Source organism: Caretta caretta, chromosome 6 (genome assembly GCF_965140235.1).
Source record: "Caretta caretta isolate rCarCar2 chromosome 6, rCarCar1.hap1, whole genome shotgun sequence".
Classification (NCBI taxonomy): domain Eukaryota; kingdom Metazoa; phylum Chordata; order Testudines; family Cheloniidae; genus Caretta; species Caretta caretta.
In genome coordinates, this window is record NC_134211.1 from 28,823,909 (window position 1) to 28,844,866 (window position 20,958).

At 40.3% G+C, this 20,958-nt stretch overlaps 1 protein-coding gene and 1 long non-coding RNA gene across 10 annotated transcripts in view; one reads left to right on the top strand and one right to left on the bottom strand.

Annotated features, from left to right (window-relative positions):
- Positions 1-9,388: 9,388 nt before the first annotated feature.
- LOC142072501 (uncharacterized) lies at positions 9,389-12,710 on the bottom strand. Its single transcript, XR_012668891.1, has 3 exons — positions 12,562-12,710; positions 11,353-11,450; positions 9,389-10,690 (listed from the first exon to the last, which is right to left on the bottom strand). It is a non-coding gene; the product is annotated as an uncharacterized LOC142072501 (long non-coding RNA).
- PLEKHA7 (pleckstrin homology domain containing A7) overlaps positions 12,471-20,958 on the top strand; it is a 296,414-nt gene continuing 287,926 nt past the window's right edge. For all 9 annotated transcript variants that reach the window (XM_075129371.1, XM_075129373.1, XM_048853693.2 and 6 more), the window contains exons 1-3: positions 12,471-12,613; positions 12,704-12,780; positions 12,997-13,054. In XM_075129371.1, the coding sequence (XP_074985472.1) occupies positions 12,528-12,613; positions 12,704-12,780; positions 12,997-13,054 (221 nt within the window). In that variant the 5' untranslated portion in view covers positions 12,471-12,527. The remainder of the gene's footprint in view (positions 12,614-12,703; positions 12,781-12,996; positions 13,055-20,958) is intronic.

Below are 20,958 nucleotides of genomic sequence, written 5' to 3' on the forward strand. Positions count from 1 at the left end.
CTGCACAATGCAGGCCACCCACTCCTGCAATAAACCTCTCACCTATGTCTGAGCAATTGAAGTCCTCAAATCATGGTTTAAAGATTTCAAGGAGCAGAGAATCCTCCAGCAAGTGATCCGTGCCCCATGCTACAGAGGAAGGCAAAAAACCTCCCAGGGCCTCTTCCAATCTGCCATGGAGAAAAATGCCTTCCCAACCCCAAATATGATGATCAGCTGAACCCTGAGCATATGGGCAAGATTCACCAGCCAGATACCCAGGAAAGAATTCTCTGTAGTAACTCAAATCCCACCCCATCTAACATCCCATCACAGGCCATTGGGCCTATTTACCATGGATATTTAAAGATCAATTAATTGACAAAATCATATTATCTCATCATACCATCTCCTCCATAAACTTATCGAGTTTAATCTTGAAGCCAAATAGGTCTTTTGCCCCCACTGCTTCCCTTGGAAAGCTATTCCAAAACTTCACTCCTCTGATGGTTAGAAACCTTTGTCTAATTTCAAGTCTAAACTTCCCGATGGCCAGTTTATATCCTTTTGTTCTTGTGTCCACACTGGTATGGAGCTTAAACAATTCCTCTCCATCTCTGGTATTTATCCCTCTGATATATTTATAGAGAGCAATCATATCTTCCCTCAGCCTTCTTTTGGTTAGGCTAAACAAGCCAAGCTCCTTGAGTCTCCTTTCATAAGACAGGTTTTCCATTCCTTGGATCATGCTAGTAACCCTTCTCTGTACCTGTTCCAGTTTGAATTCATCCTTCTTAAACATGGGAGACCAGAACTGCACACAGTATTCCAGGTGAGGTCTCACCAGTGTCTTGTATAATGGTACTAAAACCTCCTTATCTCTACTGGAAATACCTCGCCTAATGCATCCCAAGACCGCATTAGCTTTTTTCACTGCCATATCACATTGTCAGCTCATAGTCATCCTGTGGTCAACCAATAGTCCAAGGTCCTTCTCCTCCTCCATTACTTCTAATTGATACGTCCCCAGCTTATAACTAAAATTCTTATCATTATTAATCCCTAAATGCATGACCTTACACTTCTCACTATTAAATTTCATCCTATTACTATTACTCCAGTTTACAAGGTCATCCAGATCTTCCTGTATGATATCCCGGTCTCTCTCTAAATTGGCAATAACTCCCAGCTTTGTATCATCCGCAAACTTTATTAGCACACTCCCACTTTTTGTGCCAAGGTCAGTAATAAAAAGATTGGTCCCAAAACCAATCCCTGAGGAACTCCACTGGTAACCTTCCTCCAGCCTGACAGTATGACCCGCTGTAGTCTCCCTGTTAACCAGTTCCTTATCCACCTTTCAATTTTCATATTGATCCCCATCTTTTCCAATTTAACTAATAATTCCCCATGTGGTACCGTATCAAGCACCTTACTGAAATCTAGGTAAATTAGATCCACTGCGTTTCCTTTGTCTAAAAAAATGTTACTTTCTCAAAGAAGGAGATCAGGTTGGTTTGGCACGATCTACCTTTTGTAAAACCATGTTGCATTTTGTCCCATTTACCATTGACCTCAATGTCCTTAACTACTTTTTCCGTCAAAATTTTTTCCAAGACCTTGCATACTACAAATGTCAAACTAACAGGCCTGTAGTTACCCAGATCACTTTTTTCCCCTTTCTTAAAAATAGGAACTATGTTAGCAATTCTCCAATCATATGGTACAACCCCTGAGTTTACAGATTCATTAAAAATTCTTGCTAATGGGCTTGCAATTTCATGTGCCAATTCCTTTAATATTCTTGGATGAAGATTATCTGGGCCCCCCGATTTAATCCAATTAAGCTGTTTGAGTTTCGCTTCTACCTCAGATATGGTAATATCTACCTCCCATTTGTCATGCTACCATTTTCCCTAAGATCCTCATTAGCCTTATTAAAGACTGAGGCCAAGTATTTGTTTATATATTGGGCCATGTCTAGATTATCCTTAACCTCCACTCCATCCTCAGTGTTTAGCGGTCCCACTTCTTCTTTCTTTGTTTTCTTCTTATTTATATGGCCATAGAACCTTTTACTATTGGTTTTAATTCCCTTTGCCAGGTCCAACTCTACTTGACTTTTAGCCAGTCTCACTTTATCCCTAGGTAGCTTTCCTTGCTGATCCCTCACATCTTCCACACCCTATATGCTTTCTGCTTTTTCTTAATCACCTCTCTGAGATGCTTGCTCATCCAGCTTGGTCTATAACTCCTGCCTATGAGTTTTTTCCCCTTTCTTGGGATGCAGGCTTTCGATAGCTTCTGCAGCTTTGACTTAAAGTAATCCCAGGCCTCCTCTGCCTTTAGATCCATAAATTCTTCAGTCCAATCCACTTCCCTAACTAATTTCCTTAATTTTTGAAAGTCAGCCCTTTTGAAATCAAAAACCCTAGTCACAGATTTATTTTTGTTTGTCCTTCTGTTCAGTTTGAAGTGAATTAGCTCATGATCACTTGAACCAAGACTGTCCCCTACAACCATTTCTTCTATGAGGTCCTCACTACTCACCAAAACCAAATCTAAAATGACATCCCCTCTAGTCAGTTCAGCAACTACTTGATGAAGGAATCCATCAGCTATCGCATCTAGGAAAATCTGAGCCCTATCATTATTACTAGCACTTGTCCTCCAGTCTATATCTGGAAAGTTAAAGTCTCCCATGATCACACAGTTTCCATTAGTATTTACTTCATTAAAAACATTAAAGAGGGCTCTATCCATATCCAAATTAGATCCCGGCGGTCTATAGCACACCCCAAGCACTATCCCAGGGGAGGCTCTAGTAGTTTTCTTCCCCAATGTGATTTTTGCCCAGACGGACTCTGTCTTATCCATTCCATCGCTTCTTATTTCTTTACAGTCTACCTCATCATTAATATACAATGCTACTCCACCACCTTTGCCTTTATTTCTGTCTTTCCTAAACAGCACATACCCTTCAATACCTGTAGTCCAGTCATGACTACTATTCCACCATGTTTCTGTTATTCCTATAATATCTGGTTTCACTTCCTGCACCAATAGCTCTAGTTCCTCCATTTTGTTACCTAGGCTCCTTGTATTGGTGTACAAACATCTTAATTTTTGCTGTTTGGCCTCACTCACATTCTGTACCCAATTAGGCACGGTCATTCTACTGCCAGTATGACCTATTAAACTGGTATCTACACTGTCCTTCCTCCTTATGTCCATTCTCCTACCCACGGCTGTATTCTTTCTTACTTTGTTTTCTTCCCTCTCAGTGCTAAAATCCGGCGTGGCGATTACCTGGACATCTCCCAACCATCTCCCCCAAATTCCTAGTTTAAAGCTCTCTTAATCTGTTGTGCCAGCCTCCATCCTAGAATTCTATTTCCCTCCCTACTCAGATGAAGTCCATCCCAAGAGAACTGTCCTCTGTCCATAAACTCCTCCCAGTGGCCATACATCCCAAAGCCCTCCTTATAGCACCACTGCCTAAGCAATCTATTGATAGTCATAATCTTGTCACACCTTTGTTGCCCTTCTCTAGGAACAGGCAGAATCCCACTAAAGATCACCTGAGCCTCGATTTCCTTAAGCATCTTCCCCAGCCTAGCATAGTCTCCCTTGATACGTTCCAGCGAGAATCTACCGGTATCGTTTGTTCCCACAAGATAATTAGGGGATTCTTTAGGATCCTTTTCAACCTCAGGTCAACATCCCAAATCTTAGCACCTGGAAGACAGCACTCCTTTCTATTCTCTGGATCAGCTCTGGTTACAGGCCTGTCTATTCTTCTCAGTAAAGAGTTCCCGATCACGTAGACCTGCCTTTTCCTGGTGACTGTGCTATACTCCAGTCTATCCCCTGTTCCCTCTGGCTGAAAGTTCTTTCTATTCCTATTCTCCCTTGTAATCCTCTTCAACCCATCCTGTAGCCTCCTGGGGCTCATATTTGATGTAGTCTCCATTGACTCTTCGCCTTTTCCTATAGGACTAGCTTAATCCCTTCTTCCCTCTTTTCCAGGGCAGGACAAAGCTGCACCAGCCTGCACCTTTAGAAAAGTTTTCTAACTTCTTTGTTTGGACTCATATCTTCAAAACAAATTAACCTGCAAACTCAAAAGTGCTAGTGCTGCGGCTTATTTGGTATGGGCATAGGGATCTGCCTATGCAGAACAAGTTGTAGATCAGGGCTTTTATGTGTTTTGTTTTGTTTTACTCTTGCTGAGGAGAGGTGCCTCAGTGTTACTTTGTGAAGTTAATATGGGAATTTTATGAAGACCTATAATATACAAGGATTGTGATGAGATGGGTGCACATACCCTACATGAAGATAGGCAGGGAAGGGGTAAACTAGGGGTTCATTAGAGCAAGATGATAAAGAAGAAGCCATCTTTCCTTTTCAGCCTGTAAGGAAACTCCTAGGGTTGGACCAGGTCAGGAAGCAAGGAGAAACTAGGAAACTGACCGCCCTGCATATAGTATACTTTGTAAAATAAAGTTGTTTGTTTTGGGTCCCCTGATGAACTTGTCTCTCTTTTATTTTCAATTTTTGTTGTTGGTTGTTGTTACTTGAACCAGTGGTTCCCAAACTTGTTCCGCTGCTTGTGCAGGGAAAGCCCCTGGCAGGCCGGGCCGATTTGTTTACCTGCCGCGTCTGCAGGTTTGGCCGATCGTGGCTGCGGTTCATTTCCAGCAGCTCCCATTGGCCTGGAGCAGCGAACCGTGGCCAATGGGAGCCGCGATCGGCCAAACCTGCGGACATGGCAGGTAAACAAATCGGCCCAGCCCGCCAGGGGCTTTCCCCGCACAAGCGGCGCAACAAGTTTGGGAACCACTGACTTGAACCAACCTGAAGACAGCTTCAGTTCTGACTCCATGCACATTGGGTTAAGAAGGAGAAGCACCTCCGTGCATAGGCACTATGCAATATTTTTGTTTTTATCTCTCTTTGTTTTTACATGCTTTTTTGCTACTCATAGCTATTGCCTGGGTCACTCTCATACACAGTTGTTGTATTGTATATGGGAAAAGTAAATGTATCTTTAAATGTTTATCAGTATAAAACTTCCTGCTGATTCCAGATTCAGCAGTTGCAGCAGCTCAGCTGAGCCTGTGGTAGGAGGGACATGGATATGGGGCAGGAAACTTGGAGAAAGCATAGAGGGATGTGAGCCTGGGTGCGGATAGGTGATAGAAAGGATATTGATGGATGACATTGAGCCCTACTCCCTGGCCTTGTAATAGAGAGGGGCTTTATGGCAAGCAGAAGAGAGGGAGAAGGGCAGAACAATGGTGGATTTATAGTGGGGTATTGTGACGTTCTTCTCTGGTGTTATCTGAACCAGTGATCTGTTAGGCTTCTCCAATCCTTGACTCTGGGAGCCAGCCTTACCCAGCTCTGCTGTGAGAACCCCCACTCTTGGGCTGTTCACGCACAGCCTCTGGTATGTAAGCTGCTCCCAGCAACTTGCAAGCGAATGACACTAGCCAATATCTCCGGTCCCAGACACGACCCTAGGAACCTCTGTCTTGCAGTGTCCAGTTATGCCCGCTGGACACTGCAAGCTTATATAAATTTGTCAATTTAACAAAGAAATTGATATCCACTAGGCCTGTTATTCCAATGGGAGCCCCTGACACACTTCAAACCAAATGCACTGCTTCAGGTAGAATAAACAAACAATTTTTTTAACTATAAAGATAGATCTTCAGTGATTATAAATCCAAGCATAACAAGTCAGATTTGATCAAATGAAATAAAAGCAAAACACATTCTAAGATGATCTTAACACTATCAATGTCCTTACAAACGTAGATGCTTCTCACTACAGGCTGGCTGGTTACTTTTCAGTCAGGCTCTCTCCTTTGATCAGCGCTTCAGTCGCTTAGTGATGGTGGTGTCTGTAGATGTATGTGGAAGAGAGAGAGCATGGCAAAATGTCTCTCCCTTTTATCATGTTCTTTCTTTCCTCTTGGCTTTGCCCCCCCCCCGCTTCAGAGTCAGGTGACCATTACCTCATCACAGCCCCAAACTACACAAAGAAAGGGGGTGACTCCTTGGACTTGGAGAGTTTTTGCATGGGCTTTCTTTAAGCCATGAGGATACATTTTCAGCCTCATAACTGTATACATGAAATTACAACCTATAACCTTTCCATAACATTACTGTAAAAATTACTATAACATCACTATAATAACCATGCTCAGTGCATTATGAGCCTTCTGAAGACACCCAACATGACAAACTTTGCATTGAATTCCACACAATCGTTTTATAAAGATGAACATGGGGGTGTAGGGTGTTTCCCTGAGGTACAGAGCGTCACAGGTATAGTACTGGGGGACGTGGAAGTGAGGTGCATTGAATTAAAGGAGGCACAGAAGGGGATGCAGGAAAGGGCAGAGTCTTCTCTATGCATAAAACTTAAAATGTTCAACATATACTAGATTTAAAACTTTAAGCCTCTTAGGGTGATGAGAGGCTTTTATATAGATTTAAACCTTTCTTCTCCCCATATCTCTCACAAAGATAATTTCCCTCAAATGCACACCTACAAATGCACACCAGTAGTGGACTTGCAAAGTCTGCAGGAGGGCAGCCTTGCTTTGGGGAGCCTCGTAAGTTCTATTAGAGCAGGGCTCTGCTCCTCTATATTCATCAAGTTGATTTAAAGGTTTGTGTTCATTTCAAACAAACGAACAGATATTCACAAACATCATTTTATTGGAAGTGTTAAGGGTGAAGGTGTGTTTTATTGCAGTTCAGCTAAAAATTTCCCTGACCAAAAAAAAACCACACAAACCTCACCACCACTCTCTACAAAAATCCAAACATTAAAAAGTCTGAAAAAATTAACAGTTAAAGGCTTTCTAGTGCTATACAATTGTTCAGCTCTATCCCCGCATATACTTTATTACAGACCCAGTCTTAATTGTGCTACCTTGTTTTATTCTGTAATGGAAATAGGGTATGGATATATACTGTTGCCTTTACATAAAGTTTATTAAATGTGGAAATACAGATTTTGAAAGAAAAGTAGTCCTAGGATACTTTGGTATGTAATAGTTGCATAAATTCTAAGTGTGACGTGTAGTGAAGTAGAAAAATAATTTTATTAACAGAATTGGAATGTTTAATCAATTTTTAGCTGTGAAATATGTTTGTGGTGCCACAATTGTATCTAAATAGACTATTTCACTGTTTTTTGTAGTCCATAATGTTGTAATGAACATGTTAGAAAATTAGAACTGAATTACTTTACTCGGAAATCAACTAGAAATTCATTTTGATTTATGAATATAGTTTTGCAGATGTTAGAGAACAAAGTTAAAGTTGTTGTGGGCAATACAAGAGATAGTGAATGATGAAGAACTATATGGCAGTGGGGAACTACCTGCATATCTTAAAGTTAATTTCCAAATTTTAATATCCAATTTTTTTAAAGGTGGAGGAGTTTTGTAAAGAAGGTATAATTATATAGATGACATTAGCTGAATTTCATTAAAAGACATTTTCAACAGTAACACTTTCTAATCCTTTTTGTTGTGAATAATCTTTTTTTTAAACCAAAAAGAGTATTTAGCATTTTTCTTGACTCTAAGGAGACTTAACTGTTCTGGAAGGAGGAGTTTGAATTTGATTTGCACCACAAGCATTGCTTTCCCTGTGGCATTTTCCCATCTGCCTCACTCAGTTGTTAAAATCTCTCTGTTGACTTGAGTATGCACTGTCAATCAGATCACACTGGGTGTTGATTTGGTGAGCATGAATAATATCCTTAAACAATAAGAAAAGGAGTACTTTTGGCACCTTAGAGACTAACAAATTTATTTGAGCATAAGCTTTCGTGAGTTACAGCTCACTTCATCGGATACAGACTAACACGGCTGCTACTCTGAAACCTATCTTTAAACAGTATTTGCTGTGCTCAGTGCCTTCCAGGAATTGTAGGAAGCAGTGAAACTTATTCATATTCTTTCCAGAATCCAGAAAAATGAATAATTCTTTCTTTGACTTTTGGATCCCCCTACCTATAAATTGACCTGGTTTACTTTATGAGCTATATTAAGATAGTTGTAGCATTACAGGGTGTGTGTGACCTTGCTTCCACTGAAGCCAGTGGCAAAACTTCCAACCTATTTCAATGGGAACAGGGTAGACTCTGTCTCTCTCTCTATATATATATACACACACATGCACACACACAATTTGCTTTCCATTTGCCTTTATTTTCCATGTCCTTTGGAGCTTACATTCTTGTGATTCACTCACAGTAGGCCTGTTTTAAATACACAGTAAAATTAAATGAATGTATGTTAAAGGTACAAAATGGCCTTTGAGAGAATATGCTCATATTCAACCCTTATTTGGCATTACTGTTGATTGATTGATTGATTGATTGATTATTATTTGCTGATACTGAGTAACACTGTGGTGATTCCTTCAAATGTTTTTTGATGTATTATTTTATGCAACAGCAACATCAAAGTTATAAATGGGTGACCACACACTTCAGCAGTGTGAAATGTCAGAACAGTTGTCTCTTTCCTTCTTTCTTTTATTTTCTCATCTAATTTTTTTACACCTGTTGGTAACTTCTTGCCACACTTACTTCTGTCTATTCCCATGGACGCCTGTGGTCCAATTGACAGAGCACCGTACTATGAGTCAGACATGGGTTTTATTCCCAGCTAGGTCATTGACTGTGACATTGGGCAAGCCATTCTTGCTGTATTTCACTTTTGCTGTCTGTAAAATGCGGTAATTCTTATTCACCTTTTAAAATTACTTTGAATCCAAAGATATCAAAGGGTTATACAAGTGCTACATATTAACATCTGTGATACTTAGCCAGAAAGTGTTAAGAAAAAAAAATCACCATTTATTTCCAGGAATTAAATCTCTAGTTCACTTTTTTTTCGAGCAATAGCTTCAAAAAGGGATCTTGGAAGAAGGAATCTACTTAATTTCCTGAATGACTTTTTAATATTTCTACCAGTCCTTAGCCTGACAGGAGCACAGTCTTTTCACATGAGGAGTCAGTGTTGGATTTCTGACTTGTAGTAATAACTACATACTTGAAAATTTTCCCTTATTTTTTTGCATGGCCTTGGGGGAAGATGAGCAGGTTGCACCATCTAGAATTGGGTATAGGTGATTTTGTACACATAGCATTTGTTAGGGTGGCTGTATCTCAGGAGGCTTTTGTTCAAATGAACCCAAATTTAGATCACTAACCCTACTCTGCACCCCTAGGAGGCGCACAAAATTTCAAGACAATCTGAGTCAGCACATGGATTTTCGAGTACTTTTAATCAGTAAATGACTTAACATTAACTACTGTTACTGTGCTGTAATACAATATTCTGCTTTTAAGTATTATATATAAGGTCTGTAATAAAAGTGCCAATGCAGCACTTTCTAATAATGCAAAAAAGTCATCTATAGTTGTTTATAAGGTATATGAACCTTTATGTTAAAATACAGATTATGCAACTGCAGACTAGACTCTTGATAAATAGCTCATTTAAGTCAATGGGAATCTCTACAGACACCAATGGTCTTCCAATCAGGCCCTTCTTCTATTATTTAACATATATGAAAACTAAGCTGTATATTTGTATGGTTTTACTGAGAAAGCCTATTGTTGGTTAAATTAAAAATATTGATACAAAAGCAGCTGAGATTAAAGTGTGTAAGTGCATTGAACTGAAGCTAAGGTACATTAATTGAATCATGTAGAAGTCTTTCATCACCACGTGATGTTAAAGAGAAGTAGTAATTCAACATGTCAATACCAGTAAAACAATTTAATCTCCGTGGGATAAGAATGGGACTTTAATGTGCAGATTAAAGAGCTCAAATCAATAATGGGAAGTCATTATCTCCGGTAGGGAGAGAAGTATGCAACATCTTTTTCAGAAGTTTATAGTTGCTTACACATTAAGCATCAGAAACAGGTTTTAATGTTGAACAATGCTGTGTAGAATAGGTTTCTTTTGAATTATTTAAAATATTTTCCATTATGTTACTGAAGACAAGTCACAAGGTCATCCCAAGTAGTAGTTTACACAATGAAGGGTTACTGTTAAACTCAGTTAGTGGTCATTATGAGTACATAAGTCCACCAGTCATGCAGGTCTAGAGGCAATGCCATGGCAGGGAGCTATAGGCCAATTTAACTAGTCCATGCAATTAATGGATGTAAAAGGACTTGCCCTGGGAACTACAGTAAATTAAGCTGTTCAGGGCAGAAGACTTGTCTTATCTGCTTTTTACAGCTATATGCACATTGTTGACACTAAACAAATAAATAATTATAAAGGCACTAATAACAAATGCAGAGGACAGCGCTTATCACAGTGCAAAGCATCTGCGAGAATATACCCATTTCTGAGCACCACATCACTAGAAAGATATTGACGGTGGTAATTCAAAGAAGAGTAACAAAAATGTTCAGGAGTTTGTAATGCTGACTTAAGAGGAAAGGTTAGGAAAAGCTTGGTTTATTGATGATCTAGGAGTAGTGGTGCATAAGATTCTACCGATACTTGGAAGGTGTTATCATCGAGGGAGAGGAATTATATGCTGTGGTACATGAAGCCATAATTAGGAATAATGGGATAAAAGAAAAAATGTAATCTGTATAATAGGGAACAATCCTGCATGAACAAGATGAATAGGAGTTTTTCACTTTCAGCATCTGTGAATCAAAGCATAGGAAAGATGTTCACCCCTTAAACTCTCAACAATTCATTAAAATCCATCCTATGTTTTTCCTGTGTTCAGTAGAAACCAGCTTGCTTTCCACTATCTTTCCCAAATTTAAAGTTCTTAGGGCCTGATTCTCCCTGGCTTTTATCTTGTGTAGTTATTTGCACCTGTGCAAAATCAGGATGCAAAAACTCTACCATGGTAGAATGGTAGGGTTGGTGTTTTCCATCTACTTTGCACTGGTATATATAACTATGCAAGATAGTAGAGAATCAGAGTAGAAAAACAGGTTTCAATAAATGTCAAGTTCATCTCAGCTCTACATCTTTCAGCAGAGGACTTAGTTTGATGAGGTATCAGATGAGACCTTGGAAACAGAGGGCCTGTGTGCACTTTGTCTACATTAAAGATCCCACAGTATTTTAATAAAAGAAGTAGTTTGACCCAGTGGCTTTAGCTAAAATTTCCCCTTCCTCAATGCTGTTTGGGGTGTGTACACTTTAACTCTAAAGCGATTGTATTTCAGCAGTACTGCATATAGGAAGCACTGCAATAAAAGGTGCTATATAAATTATTTCAAAATTCTGCTTCATTAATGATCTGGTGTTTCCATTCCATTGGTTGAACAACCACTACCTATTCTCTCCCTACCTTTTCAGTATAGCCACAGGTTGCTGGCAAGATAGCAATTAATCTCCATCATCCTCTTGTCCTTTACATCAAAGGCCTGGACTGACTAATGCGTCAGCCTGCGAAACAAGTGGAGGAAGGAATAATAACTTTTTATATTCAGGTTTCAGAGTAGCAGCCGTGTTAGTCTGTATTCGCAAAAAGAAAAGGAGTACGAGTGGCACTAAAGTGTCACTTGCTTCTCCCTCCTAGCGAACCTAAAGTGCCACTCGTACTCCTTTTCTTTTTATATCCAGTCCCCTCACTGAGTCATTCCATCTGCCCTGATTTGTTCCCTCCACGTTGCTGGTTTTCTAGCATAGTGTTCTCCACAGGAAAAACAAAAACCAGCAGGCAAACAATTTTTTGCTAGGGAGTGAGGGACTTAATGAATTAGGAAAAGACAGAGAATCATAGGTGCTGGAACAAGGGATGCTACAGCACCCCCTTTCTTTAAGTAGTTTCCATCATGTACAGTACAGAGTTTCCAGTTTGGTTCAATGGTTCTCAACACCCCCACTATGCAAATTGTTCCTGCAGAGAATGCAGGCTTGGGTCAGATTAAAGGGGGGGGGGGAAGAGGCACATAGTTGTATCCCATGTGTGTAGGCGCGCTGGAGTTTGAGAGAAAGAGGAGGGCAGGAATGGAGGATCAACCAGCAGTCGATGAACAACAGGAGTTACTCCGCTCCAGCCAGTGGAGTTGCACCTGCCTAGGCAAGCGGAGAATGCAGCCTGTTGTGCCCTGTGAGAGTGGGGGGGATTTCAGGCGCGTTGTGGGGTAGGCGGATGTGGATCAGGCACCTGGAGCCCAGATGCGGGCGGGGAAGGGCTCAGCAGGGGGACGCCGGCGCTGGAACCAGCGAGCGGAGAGAGGACCGGAGCGGGTCTGTCTCGTTCTCTCTGCAGCCAGTTCCCCGGGGAGAGGGATTCTCCCTCTCGGCGGCACAGCCAGGGACCCGCCGCCGCCCCTGCCCCGCTCCCTTCTCGTCTCCCGAGGGAGCGGGCAGAGTTCTGCCTGCGCCTTTACCAGCCGGTGGCGGTGGCGCTGCTGAGCAGAGCCGGGCACTGGGCGCCGGCCGCCCGCCCGCCCGCGCTCCCCTTGGCACCCCCTCCCCGGCCGGCCGGCTGGCTGGCTGGCTGTGCGCACGGCGAACATGGCGGCGGAGGCGGTGGGGCGGGACACTCTACCTGAGCACTGGTCCTATGGCGTCTGCAGGGACGGCCGGGTGTTCTTCATCGAGTAAGGCGCGGCGAAGGGGGTGGGTGTGGGGGGGTCCGGCCGGGGCTGCCCGTCACTAACAGGTGCATGTTTTCCGCTTCTCCCTCCTAGCGACCTGAGCCGCTCCACTACTTGGCTGCATCCTCGCACCGAGGAGCCCGTCAACTCCGGCCACATGATCCGCTCAGGTGGGTGCCCGCCTGGGGGGGGAGGCGGGGTGTCGCGTGGCGGGCGGGGGAGGAGCGGGTAACGACCGTTGTGTGGCGGGGGCGCGGGGAGGGGAGGATCTCGCGCCCTTCCCAACCCCCCCACCCCACCCCACCCCCTTTCGCCGGACCGGGAGGCACCTTCAGGGCACCAAGTTCTCACTCCCCCCTCTGCCCCCCTTTGTTCTGCCTCCCCAGATCTGCCCCGCGGCTGGGAGGAGGGGTTCTCCGAAGAGGGAGCCAGCTACTTCATCGAGTGAGTACCTCGCTGCCCGGCCCCCGCCGGCGGGGCGCCCCCCCCGTCCGCCCCCGGGGCGCCGCGCGGAGGGAGGGAGCCGCTTGTTTCACGGCGCGCAGGGGGATGGTCGGTTGCTGCGTGTGTGAAATGGTTCCCGCAGCCTACGCTTGGCTCCTGTTTAATGATTACCGGCAGGGAAAGCGCAAAGAAAGGCGGCGGGGAACTGGTCGCTTGGAAAGGGGGGAAAGGACCCGGACGGGAGATGGAAATCCAGAGTCTCTAGCTTTGTCCTGGGCCGGCTCTTGCTCCCCCTCTCCGCCCCCCTCCCATCTCCTTTGAGCTTTCTCTGTGTATTTTTTCCCCAGTGAGAAGCAACAAGCTTCACCGGAGGCGGGGAGGGACGTCTACTCTGGGTGGTGTTTACATTGCAGGTGGGGGCAGCTGGGGCTCTCGCTTGCTGCGCTGGAGTAGCGCGCGGTGGCTGAAACTTGGCGGAGTGTTTTGCTCCCGCTGAATGGAACGTGTTTGGAGCCGCACCGCAGCAACCAAGTGTGTTTTTGAAACAATGCTGCGTGAATGAATAAGGGCGGCTGCGGCTTTTCTTTTTAAATCCGAGTGGATTGTAGTCATTGGTTAAAAAACAAAACAAAGCAAACGGCGGTGTATTCTCAGGATGTTTCTGCGATGAGGCTTTAAATCATAAATGACAGTACAGTAGGATGGGAGGTAATTGAGAAGTGTAACTTTATTCAAAAGCAAATTAACAAGAGCTGGAGGACACCAGTGCTATCCTAAAAGCGGGGGTGTGATCACAATTAGGGTGTTTGGAAAGCTGCCGAAAATGTGGGGTACATTGTGTAGGTGTTTATATTTGGGTTTTGATGTTCTTACAGGGAAATTGCAGATGTGGTGTATAAATAAACTCTTCTTCTTGCTTTACACTAGTAGTAATTCTATAGATAAGTATTGCAAAGGGGAGAAAGTGGCCTGTCTGTTGTTCAATATAAGCCCAAACTAGGATAACTCTGTCTATATTTTCATGTACATTATGCCAGACCCCCTGCCACCCTGAATCAAATGATGAAGGTGCCATAATGAATCTATATTTAATACCTACATTGATCTTGTGTAGGCTTTGCATTGCTTTTCTCTCTGCCGCATAACCCTATTCATTCCTCCACATTTTTAATCTACTTTTTAAAATCTGTGTTTGGGAGGAAACATGTTAAAGTGAACAATAAACTGGAACAGTTGTGGCAGTGCAGTAAAATGGAGGATCTTTATGTCCTAAAAGAAAAAAACCCTCTACCCCTTAGATCTGAAGGAAGGATATTTGCTGCGGGGAAATGTCAATTCTGCAAAACTTGATCCTCTTTCAAAGCTGTGATGCAGCATTACCAGTCACTTCCTGCAAATATTCAGGATGTAAAACTATTTAAAAATAAGTGATCATATGTTGGCCGATACAGGTGAAATAGTTCAGGGATGTTCCAAAGTTAAGAAGATCCCATGGATACTATACACTGAGTTTTAGAGCATGCAGCAGAAGTGAAATACTGAGAGGTTGACAACCCAAGGACACAATATGCCTTCAAACTCCTAGGAGATAAATGAAGATCTTAACCCATACGTTGAGTCATTCTGAGGTTGTGTACCTGAGGACAGGTGGAGTGGCTTCTGTCTCCTTTGGTATAATAGCTTTGTTTTTTAAAGATATGTTTCTGGGCTCTTGTTTCAATTGAATAGCTTGTAATGGGAGTTGTCTACTGAAAAAGTTTGCCTCTTGGGCTAGGAAATTTCAAGAAAATGGCTGTCATTTTGCACATCCTATGGCTTTCATGGATGATGTAGTGTTTTTGGGGTGTTCCCAGAAAACCAGTTGTCATTTTACTTATGCAACATATGACCTTTGAGATCATGTATTCGGATTTGATATTTATGAGATGCCTTAGTCATTTTTGTATGCTACAAAATGTTTTGGGTAATTGAGTACTTCGTGTGTTGGCATTCCTTGAAAAACTCCTGCTATATAGAAATTTATTTTCTGTCCTTCTACATGTGTAATGATATATAGTGCCTAATAAGCTTCAGAGAGATTTGTAGGAACTGGTGCCATTCTGCATCTGCTATGGATGGTTTAGGGGGAGAGAAGTAATCAGTGTTTGTAGGTTGTCATTCCATGAAGAGAGGTTCTTTTCACTTTGCCTGTGCAGACTGCCACGGGACCTAGAAAGTCTTACTTTGGGTTTCTATTCCAGGAAACGTCTCCCAAAGTTCACAGTATATTCATATTCTTTTTTTAGTTTAATTTATTTTATTTTAGTATAGTATGTTTTACTTCTGTCCTTTTGCTCTCCTTCATAAACATTATTTCTCCCGTTGTAGTTTAGTTTCCCATTCTGACTTTCTTGAATAATTGATTGCTGATTTTAAGTGTTGCCTTTTTAAAGGAACACAATTAAAACTTTCCCAAATTGTCCCTTTATCAGTGACTCATCTCTGAAAGTTTCATTTATTCTGGATGTTGTTAATCTCCATTGTCACTTGAAATAATTTAGGAGAAGAATATATATACTTTACACTTTGCGGATTAACATACATGATAATTAGATGCACCTCACAACCATTCAAACACTTTAAAGTTAATTCACTGCATTATACATTAGATGCCATGCAACATTGTTGGTAACTAGTAATACCTGAATGTATACCAGAAAATATCTTACCTTTTTAATCTTGGATTAATAGTGCAGTAACATGATCATGGTAGTAAGAAGGCAATACTTTGATTCAAAAGTAAGGAAGAACTTATTACTGTTTAACCCTGTTTATGGTCTGTTTGCAATTAAAAAAATGCACTGACTCTAAAGGCTTCACTTGGTGATGGGGACTTTAAAAAGGACTCCAATTTGCTTCATCATTATTTAGAAGCTTTGACAATTCTGCATTGTATTACAGATGTGTAACTGTTTTTTTTTTTTTTTTTTTCAAAAGGCAAGTCTGTTTCAAGATGTGGCAATTCTATAGTTACCTGCTTCCTACTATTACTTTTAAGATAGGATCATCTTTTTCTGGTTTTAGAATTGTCATTTTTTTCTTGTGTAATCAACAAAAATTATTATATTAAGTGGGGGAAAAAACACTAACAAATGATAGAATAGATTCTTTCTTGAAAAGTGAATCCTTTATGCAATATTTATTTTGACTCTTGAAATTAGAATATCAGTAGCTGAACACTCCAGTTTTTTTGTTGGGCAATTTACTGAAATATGTGGAAACACTTGAATGTTTGTTATGTCATTCCTCTGTACTATTGGTTAAATGAACACTTCTTAATTAACAGTCACACTTAGTAGTTTTACATTTAAAATGAGAAACAATTGAAAAGGATCTTTTCTTCTAGTACCTGTTTTAAAACATTTTATTTGATACCATCTTTCAAGCTTTGTTAACCTAGTTCCTTAAAATGTCAATCTATTCAAGTTTCAAGGAATAAAAATATTGATAATGTTAAGCAGGCTCCTTTAAAAAACAAAACAAAACCCCACCCCAAGCTAAGCAACCAAACTCTCCAGCGTATTTTTAGCATTTATATAAACTAAGTAGCAATAATAATGTGTCTAACCTAATGTGAAGCAAAATTGGTTGTATTTTCTAGGGTAAAGCCTTCTTGAGTTCAATTTTTGATTAATGAAGGAAGAAATCTATATCTGTAAGGCTGATTAACATTTTTCATCTCATGGGGTCATTGAATGCTGATTTGTGACATAAAAATTAATCAGACCAGTTGAGGAGATGCCTTTCTAAAATGCTGAAAATTCTTGATCTGTTGTTAGAGTACATCAATATCAGATAAAGGAAACAAATCCTTTTAAACACATTGATTCTTTTAAATTCTGCCTGATTAGAATTTATTAAACACACAAGCTTTGTGGAGAAAAGTTGAAACATAATTATTTAACTTGTTGAATTTATATTGCTCTGATTTTTTGAAGACTGAAAACAGAGAGAATACAGTGATTAGGGTCACAGAGCAGTGTGCTATGTTTAGAGAAGCATTGATTGAGAAGTGATACTGCAATTTGTGTTTTCTGCCTGGGAGCAGTATGGTAGGTGGATCTATGAGAGCAGAGTAGAGTTTAAATTGGCATTATTTTCTGTTCTCTAATGATTGGTAGCCTCAAGGACCGTTGCTTTCCATCTAGTCATTATAGGATGAGCACAGCATTAATGAATGAGTGCAGCTGTAGTAGAAGTGAATGAAAGCCCGTTTAGACTTGCTCAGACTGGTTTCAGAAACCTGAGTTACTGGCATGGGCAGGTGAATTGGCTTGGTAAACTCCCTGCTTGGGGTAAAGATAAGGTGAATGCAGGGAAAATACTGAAACAGCTGATTGAAGAAGATATACACATACTTAAGCCTTAACGTGTGTTCATTAGGTTACTGCCTCCACTAAACATCTAAAGGACTTTTAAGCTGAACGAGAACTGGAAGTTCTGTAAATTCTGTTCTTATGTTGCCTTTTTATAGTTTATTAAAAGAACTGAGAGGTATATCTATGTAAAATGCTCTGCCCTCCCAAATAATTCATTTGGATAATTGTAACCGGTCTTTATCTGCCTGTGGTAATACAGAAATATGTATATAACATACCAGAAGAAATTGTGTACTACAGTATTAAAACCTTCGGCAGTAGTGAATAGAATTGACTCTAATGGAACTGGTATGTTTAAATGGCAGCTTTGGTATTGAGAAAACATAGCTGGAAATCAGCACTTAAAATAGCTCAAGATATTTCATCATTGATTTGTTTTTAAGCAATGTCTTTGATCTGTGGCTTATGTACCAACTTTGACTCTTCTTCAGGGAAGATTGATCAGAGCAGAGTTGTTTGTTTTCAGCTAGAGAGTCATTGTTTATAACAACTATGGTATTATTCTTATTGTGTATTCAATGTTTTCCTGTGTGCTGAAAATATGCATAGCACACCTTTCAGGTGTTTTAGAAACACATGACTCTTACTAAATATTACGCAAAAAAACTAGTTCGAAAAAACATTGTTAGGGTTGCAAAGATAAGCAGTCAAACGTTAGGAAATACTGGAATTCTGGTTGCCTGTGCAACCTAAATTCAACCTCCAAATGCTTATGCCTTTATTTACATGATGGCATACTATTATTTTTTTTCCTCCACAGGACCCCTGCTATATTTAGTGCTCAGTTAATGAGCAGCTATTCAACATTTTATTCTCTCCTCCTTGCTTAGTGTGTACCTGTAGGCCTTAGTACCACCCTGTGAGTAGATGGGAGAATATGTCGTGGTGGGGGCAGTAGGGATGTGCTTTGATAAACGGTCAGATCTGTGCATCCGATGAAGTGAGCTGTAGCTCACAAAAGCTTATGCTCAAATAAATTTGTTAGTCTCTAAGGTGCCACAAGTATTCCTTTTCTTTTTGCGGATACAGACTAACACAGCTGCTACTCTGAAACCTGTCAGATCTGTGGGCTGTCACAGAGGACTTGTTGAATCTGATGGTGGTCCAAGATGCTTTCCATTCAGGCTAACTGAGGGAACAATTAAATGTCCCTTTTTTAGTGAGAGCTGAAACAGTAGAAGTTACTGCACAAAGGCTAGACTGAATGCAAATTCAATATTACGACAACATGGGTTGTCGTAATATCAAATTTAATTTTAAAGAGGTTTAAGAAAGAAAATTGTATTTAATTAAAATAAGAAAATCTAACTTTTAAATTATTTTTTTAATCATTTAGTTTTTGTGAATTTTAGAAATCAGATGCATTGTCAGGCACCCAGAAAATAAGGAACTCAGTTAGTGACTACCTGTGAAAAGTTGTGATTTAAGTGACTTGGCTAGAATTACATAGAAACTCTGTGGCAAAGGCAGGGATAGAATCTGCTTCTCCATTGCAGCATTCATCTGCCTTAACCATAAAATCATCCTTTCTTTTCCTTCCTGCAATTTCCTGTCTTATTTACTACACACCTTCCAGCTTCTGCAGCAAATGAAGCGACAGCCTTCTTCACACACAACCCTGATTCATCCCCAGAGCAGGTCCATCCTGTGGAAAAAATAGTCTGTGGTCATGTAATCAGATTGTATCATAATGTGTATGCCCAAGGGGGATGAATTATTAAGGTTGCACGGGCTACTTTAATTTGGGTATTTCCTAGGTTTTGATCATTTGACTTTGCAACCTTAATGTTTTAGAGAGAGAGAGAGAGAGTGTGTGTAAAATACATTTATAGAGTATAGCATTAGGTTGTAAGCTCCCAAGGTAAGAGACCTATTTTCCTATTTTGCCGTAAAGTACCTAGCATACTTGTAAGTGCTGTATTTAAACAATAAATAATAACTTGAATTAAAGCACATAGGATCCAAAATCTGGTTGACTGTGTGTGTTTTTGCTAACAGTAAAAGTTCCTTCTTGTTTAAATGACTTACCACCATATGTTGACTGCACTTCGGACATTTTTTCTTTATTTTGAGTTCAAGGTTATCATGAAAGTTATACTAAAAATATCAAAGCATAGGCTTCTAAATTTGTTTTCTATATTTGAGGTAAATATCAATGTCCTAATTCTTACCTATTCTTCAGGGACTGTGTTTTAATTTTGGTTATTTGAAAAGGGGCATTTCTGGTAATATGCTTCTGTGTTTATAATAATTTTGCCTGCAGCTATGCAGTTCTCTTAACTTACTTGTAGTTCTGAGAGAATTGAGTGGCTAGCTGATTGAGAAAAAAATTCTTGAGAGCTACAATATAAGGTACAACAATAAGGATTTTTGTTGTTCCTTTCCAAGTCAGACGATTAATTCTTTTTTCTTGTGATGTGGTATTAGTTTTAAAATATTGTATACTGGAATATCTGTAGTATTTTCTCTCAAAGTTATTATTTGGTTAGAGCTGTTTAGAAATGTGGTGGAAAATTTTTAGTTAAAAGCTTGCCAAATTTAAAAAAAATTCAGTAAGCTGTATTAGCTAGTATACCGTCTGTTTTACTGGTAAAACCACATTTCCAGTCTCTTGGAGGCCAAAATATTTGCAATGTGATTTTTATTATGATGCAGCAAGTAGTGTCCACAATTTGTTGGTTGCTAAACAAAAACAAAAGGCTTAGTTACTACCCTGAATAATAGAAGAGTCATGGCTTTTAATACAGCCTGTTGCTTTAATATCTCTTTGTTTCAGTCAGACTACTCCTTTTCCCACGTAGTTATGACTGACAGTTTTACAAGACTGCCCTGGGATATTGCATTCAGAAGCGGGACTTACATTTTCTACTCTAAAGTTTTACCATTTAAAAGAGAAAAAAACTTTTGATTCCCTAGAAGTATCTGGTTAGTCTCCCAACTCTTCTCTTTTTGATTGTCTGCCCTATATAAGGACATTCTCTGTACTGTAATACTTAGCAAACCCATCACTCTGACTTGTTTAGACAAATGCGAAAACTACTTACTAAGACAGTATATGGTAGGGATGAGCTTTTCTGCCTTTTACATCTAATTTCTCCTTACCCCATTGCTTATATTAGCTTTATCTTTAATTTTAAAGCTTTATAAAATGAATTACAAATACATCCATGAGATAAATGCACTTGAATAGTACAGAATTTTCTGATTTATGTGTGGTTTACTAAAATTGATCTGGTCAAGGAGATTTTTATTATGTTATTTACGGTAACTCCCAGAGGCCCAGTGCTGTGTAAACAGAGGTGAGCACTCTGTGCTTTGCGTCCTTGGCTAAAGTGTAACTTTAAGTAACTCTGCATGGATTATTCAAATCTGACTAAAAGCAAAGTGAGCTGATGATTTTTTTTACTATTTTTTAAATATGGTAGAAATATAAAACTACATAACAGAGTTATTGGCTTTTGCAAACCCACAGATTTGTTTCAAAAT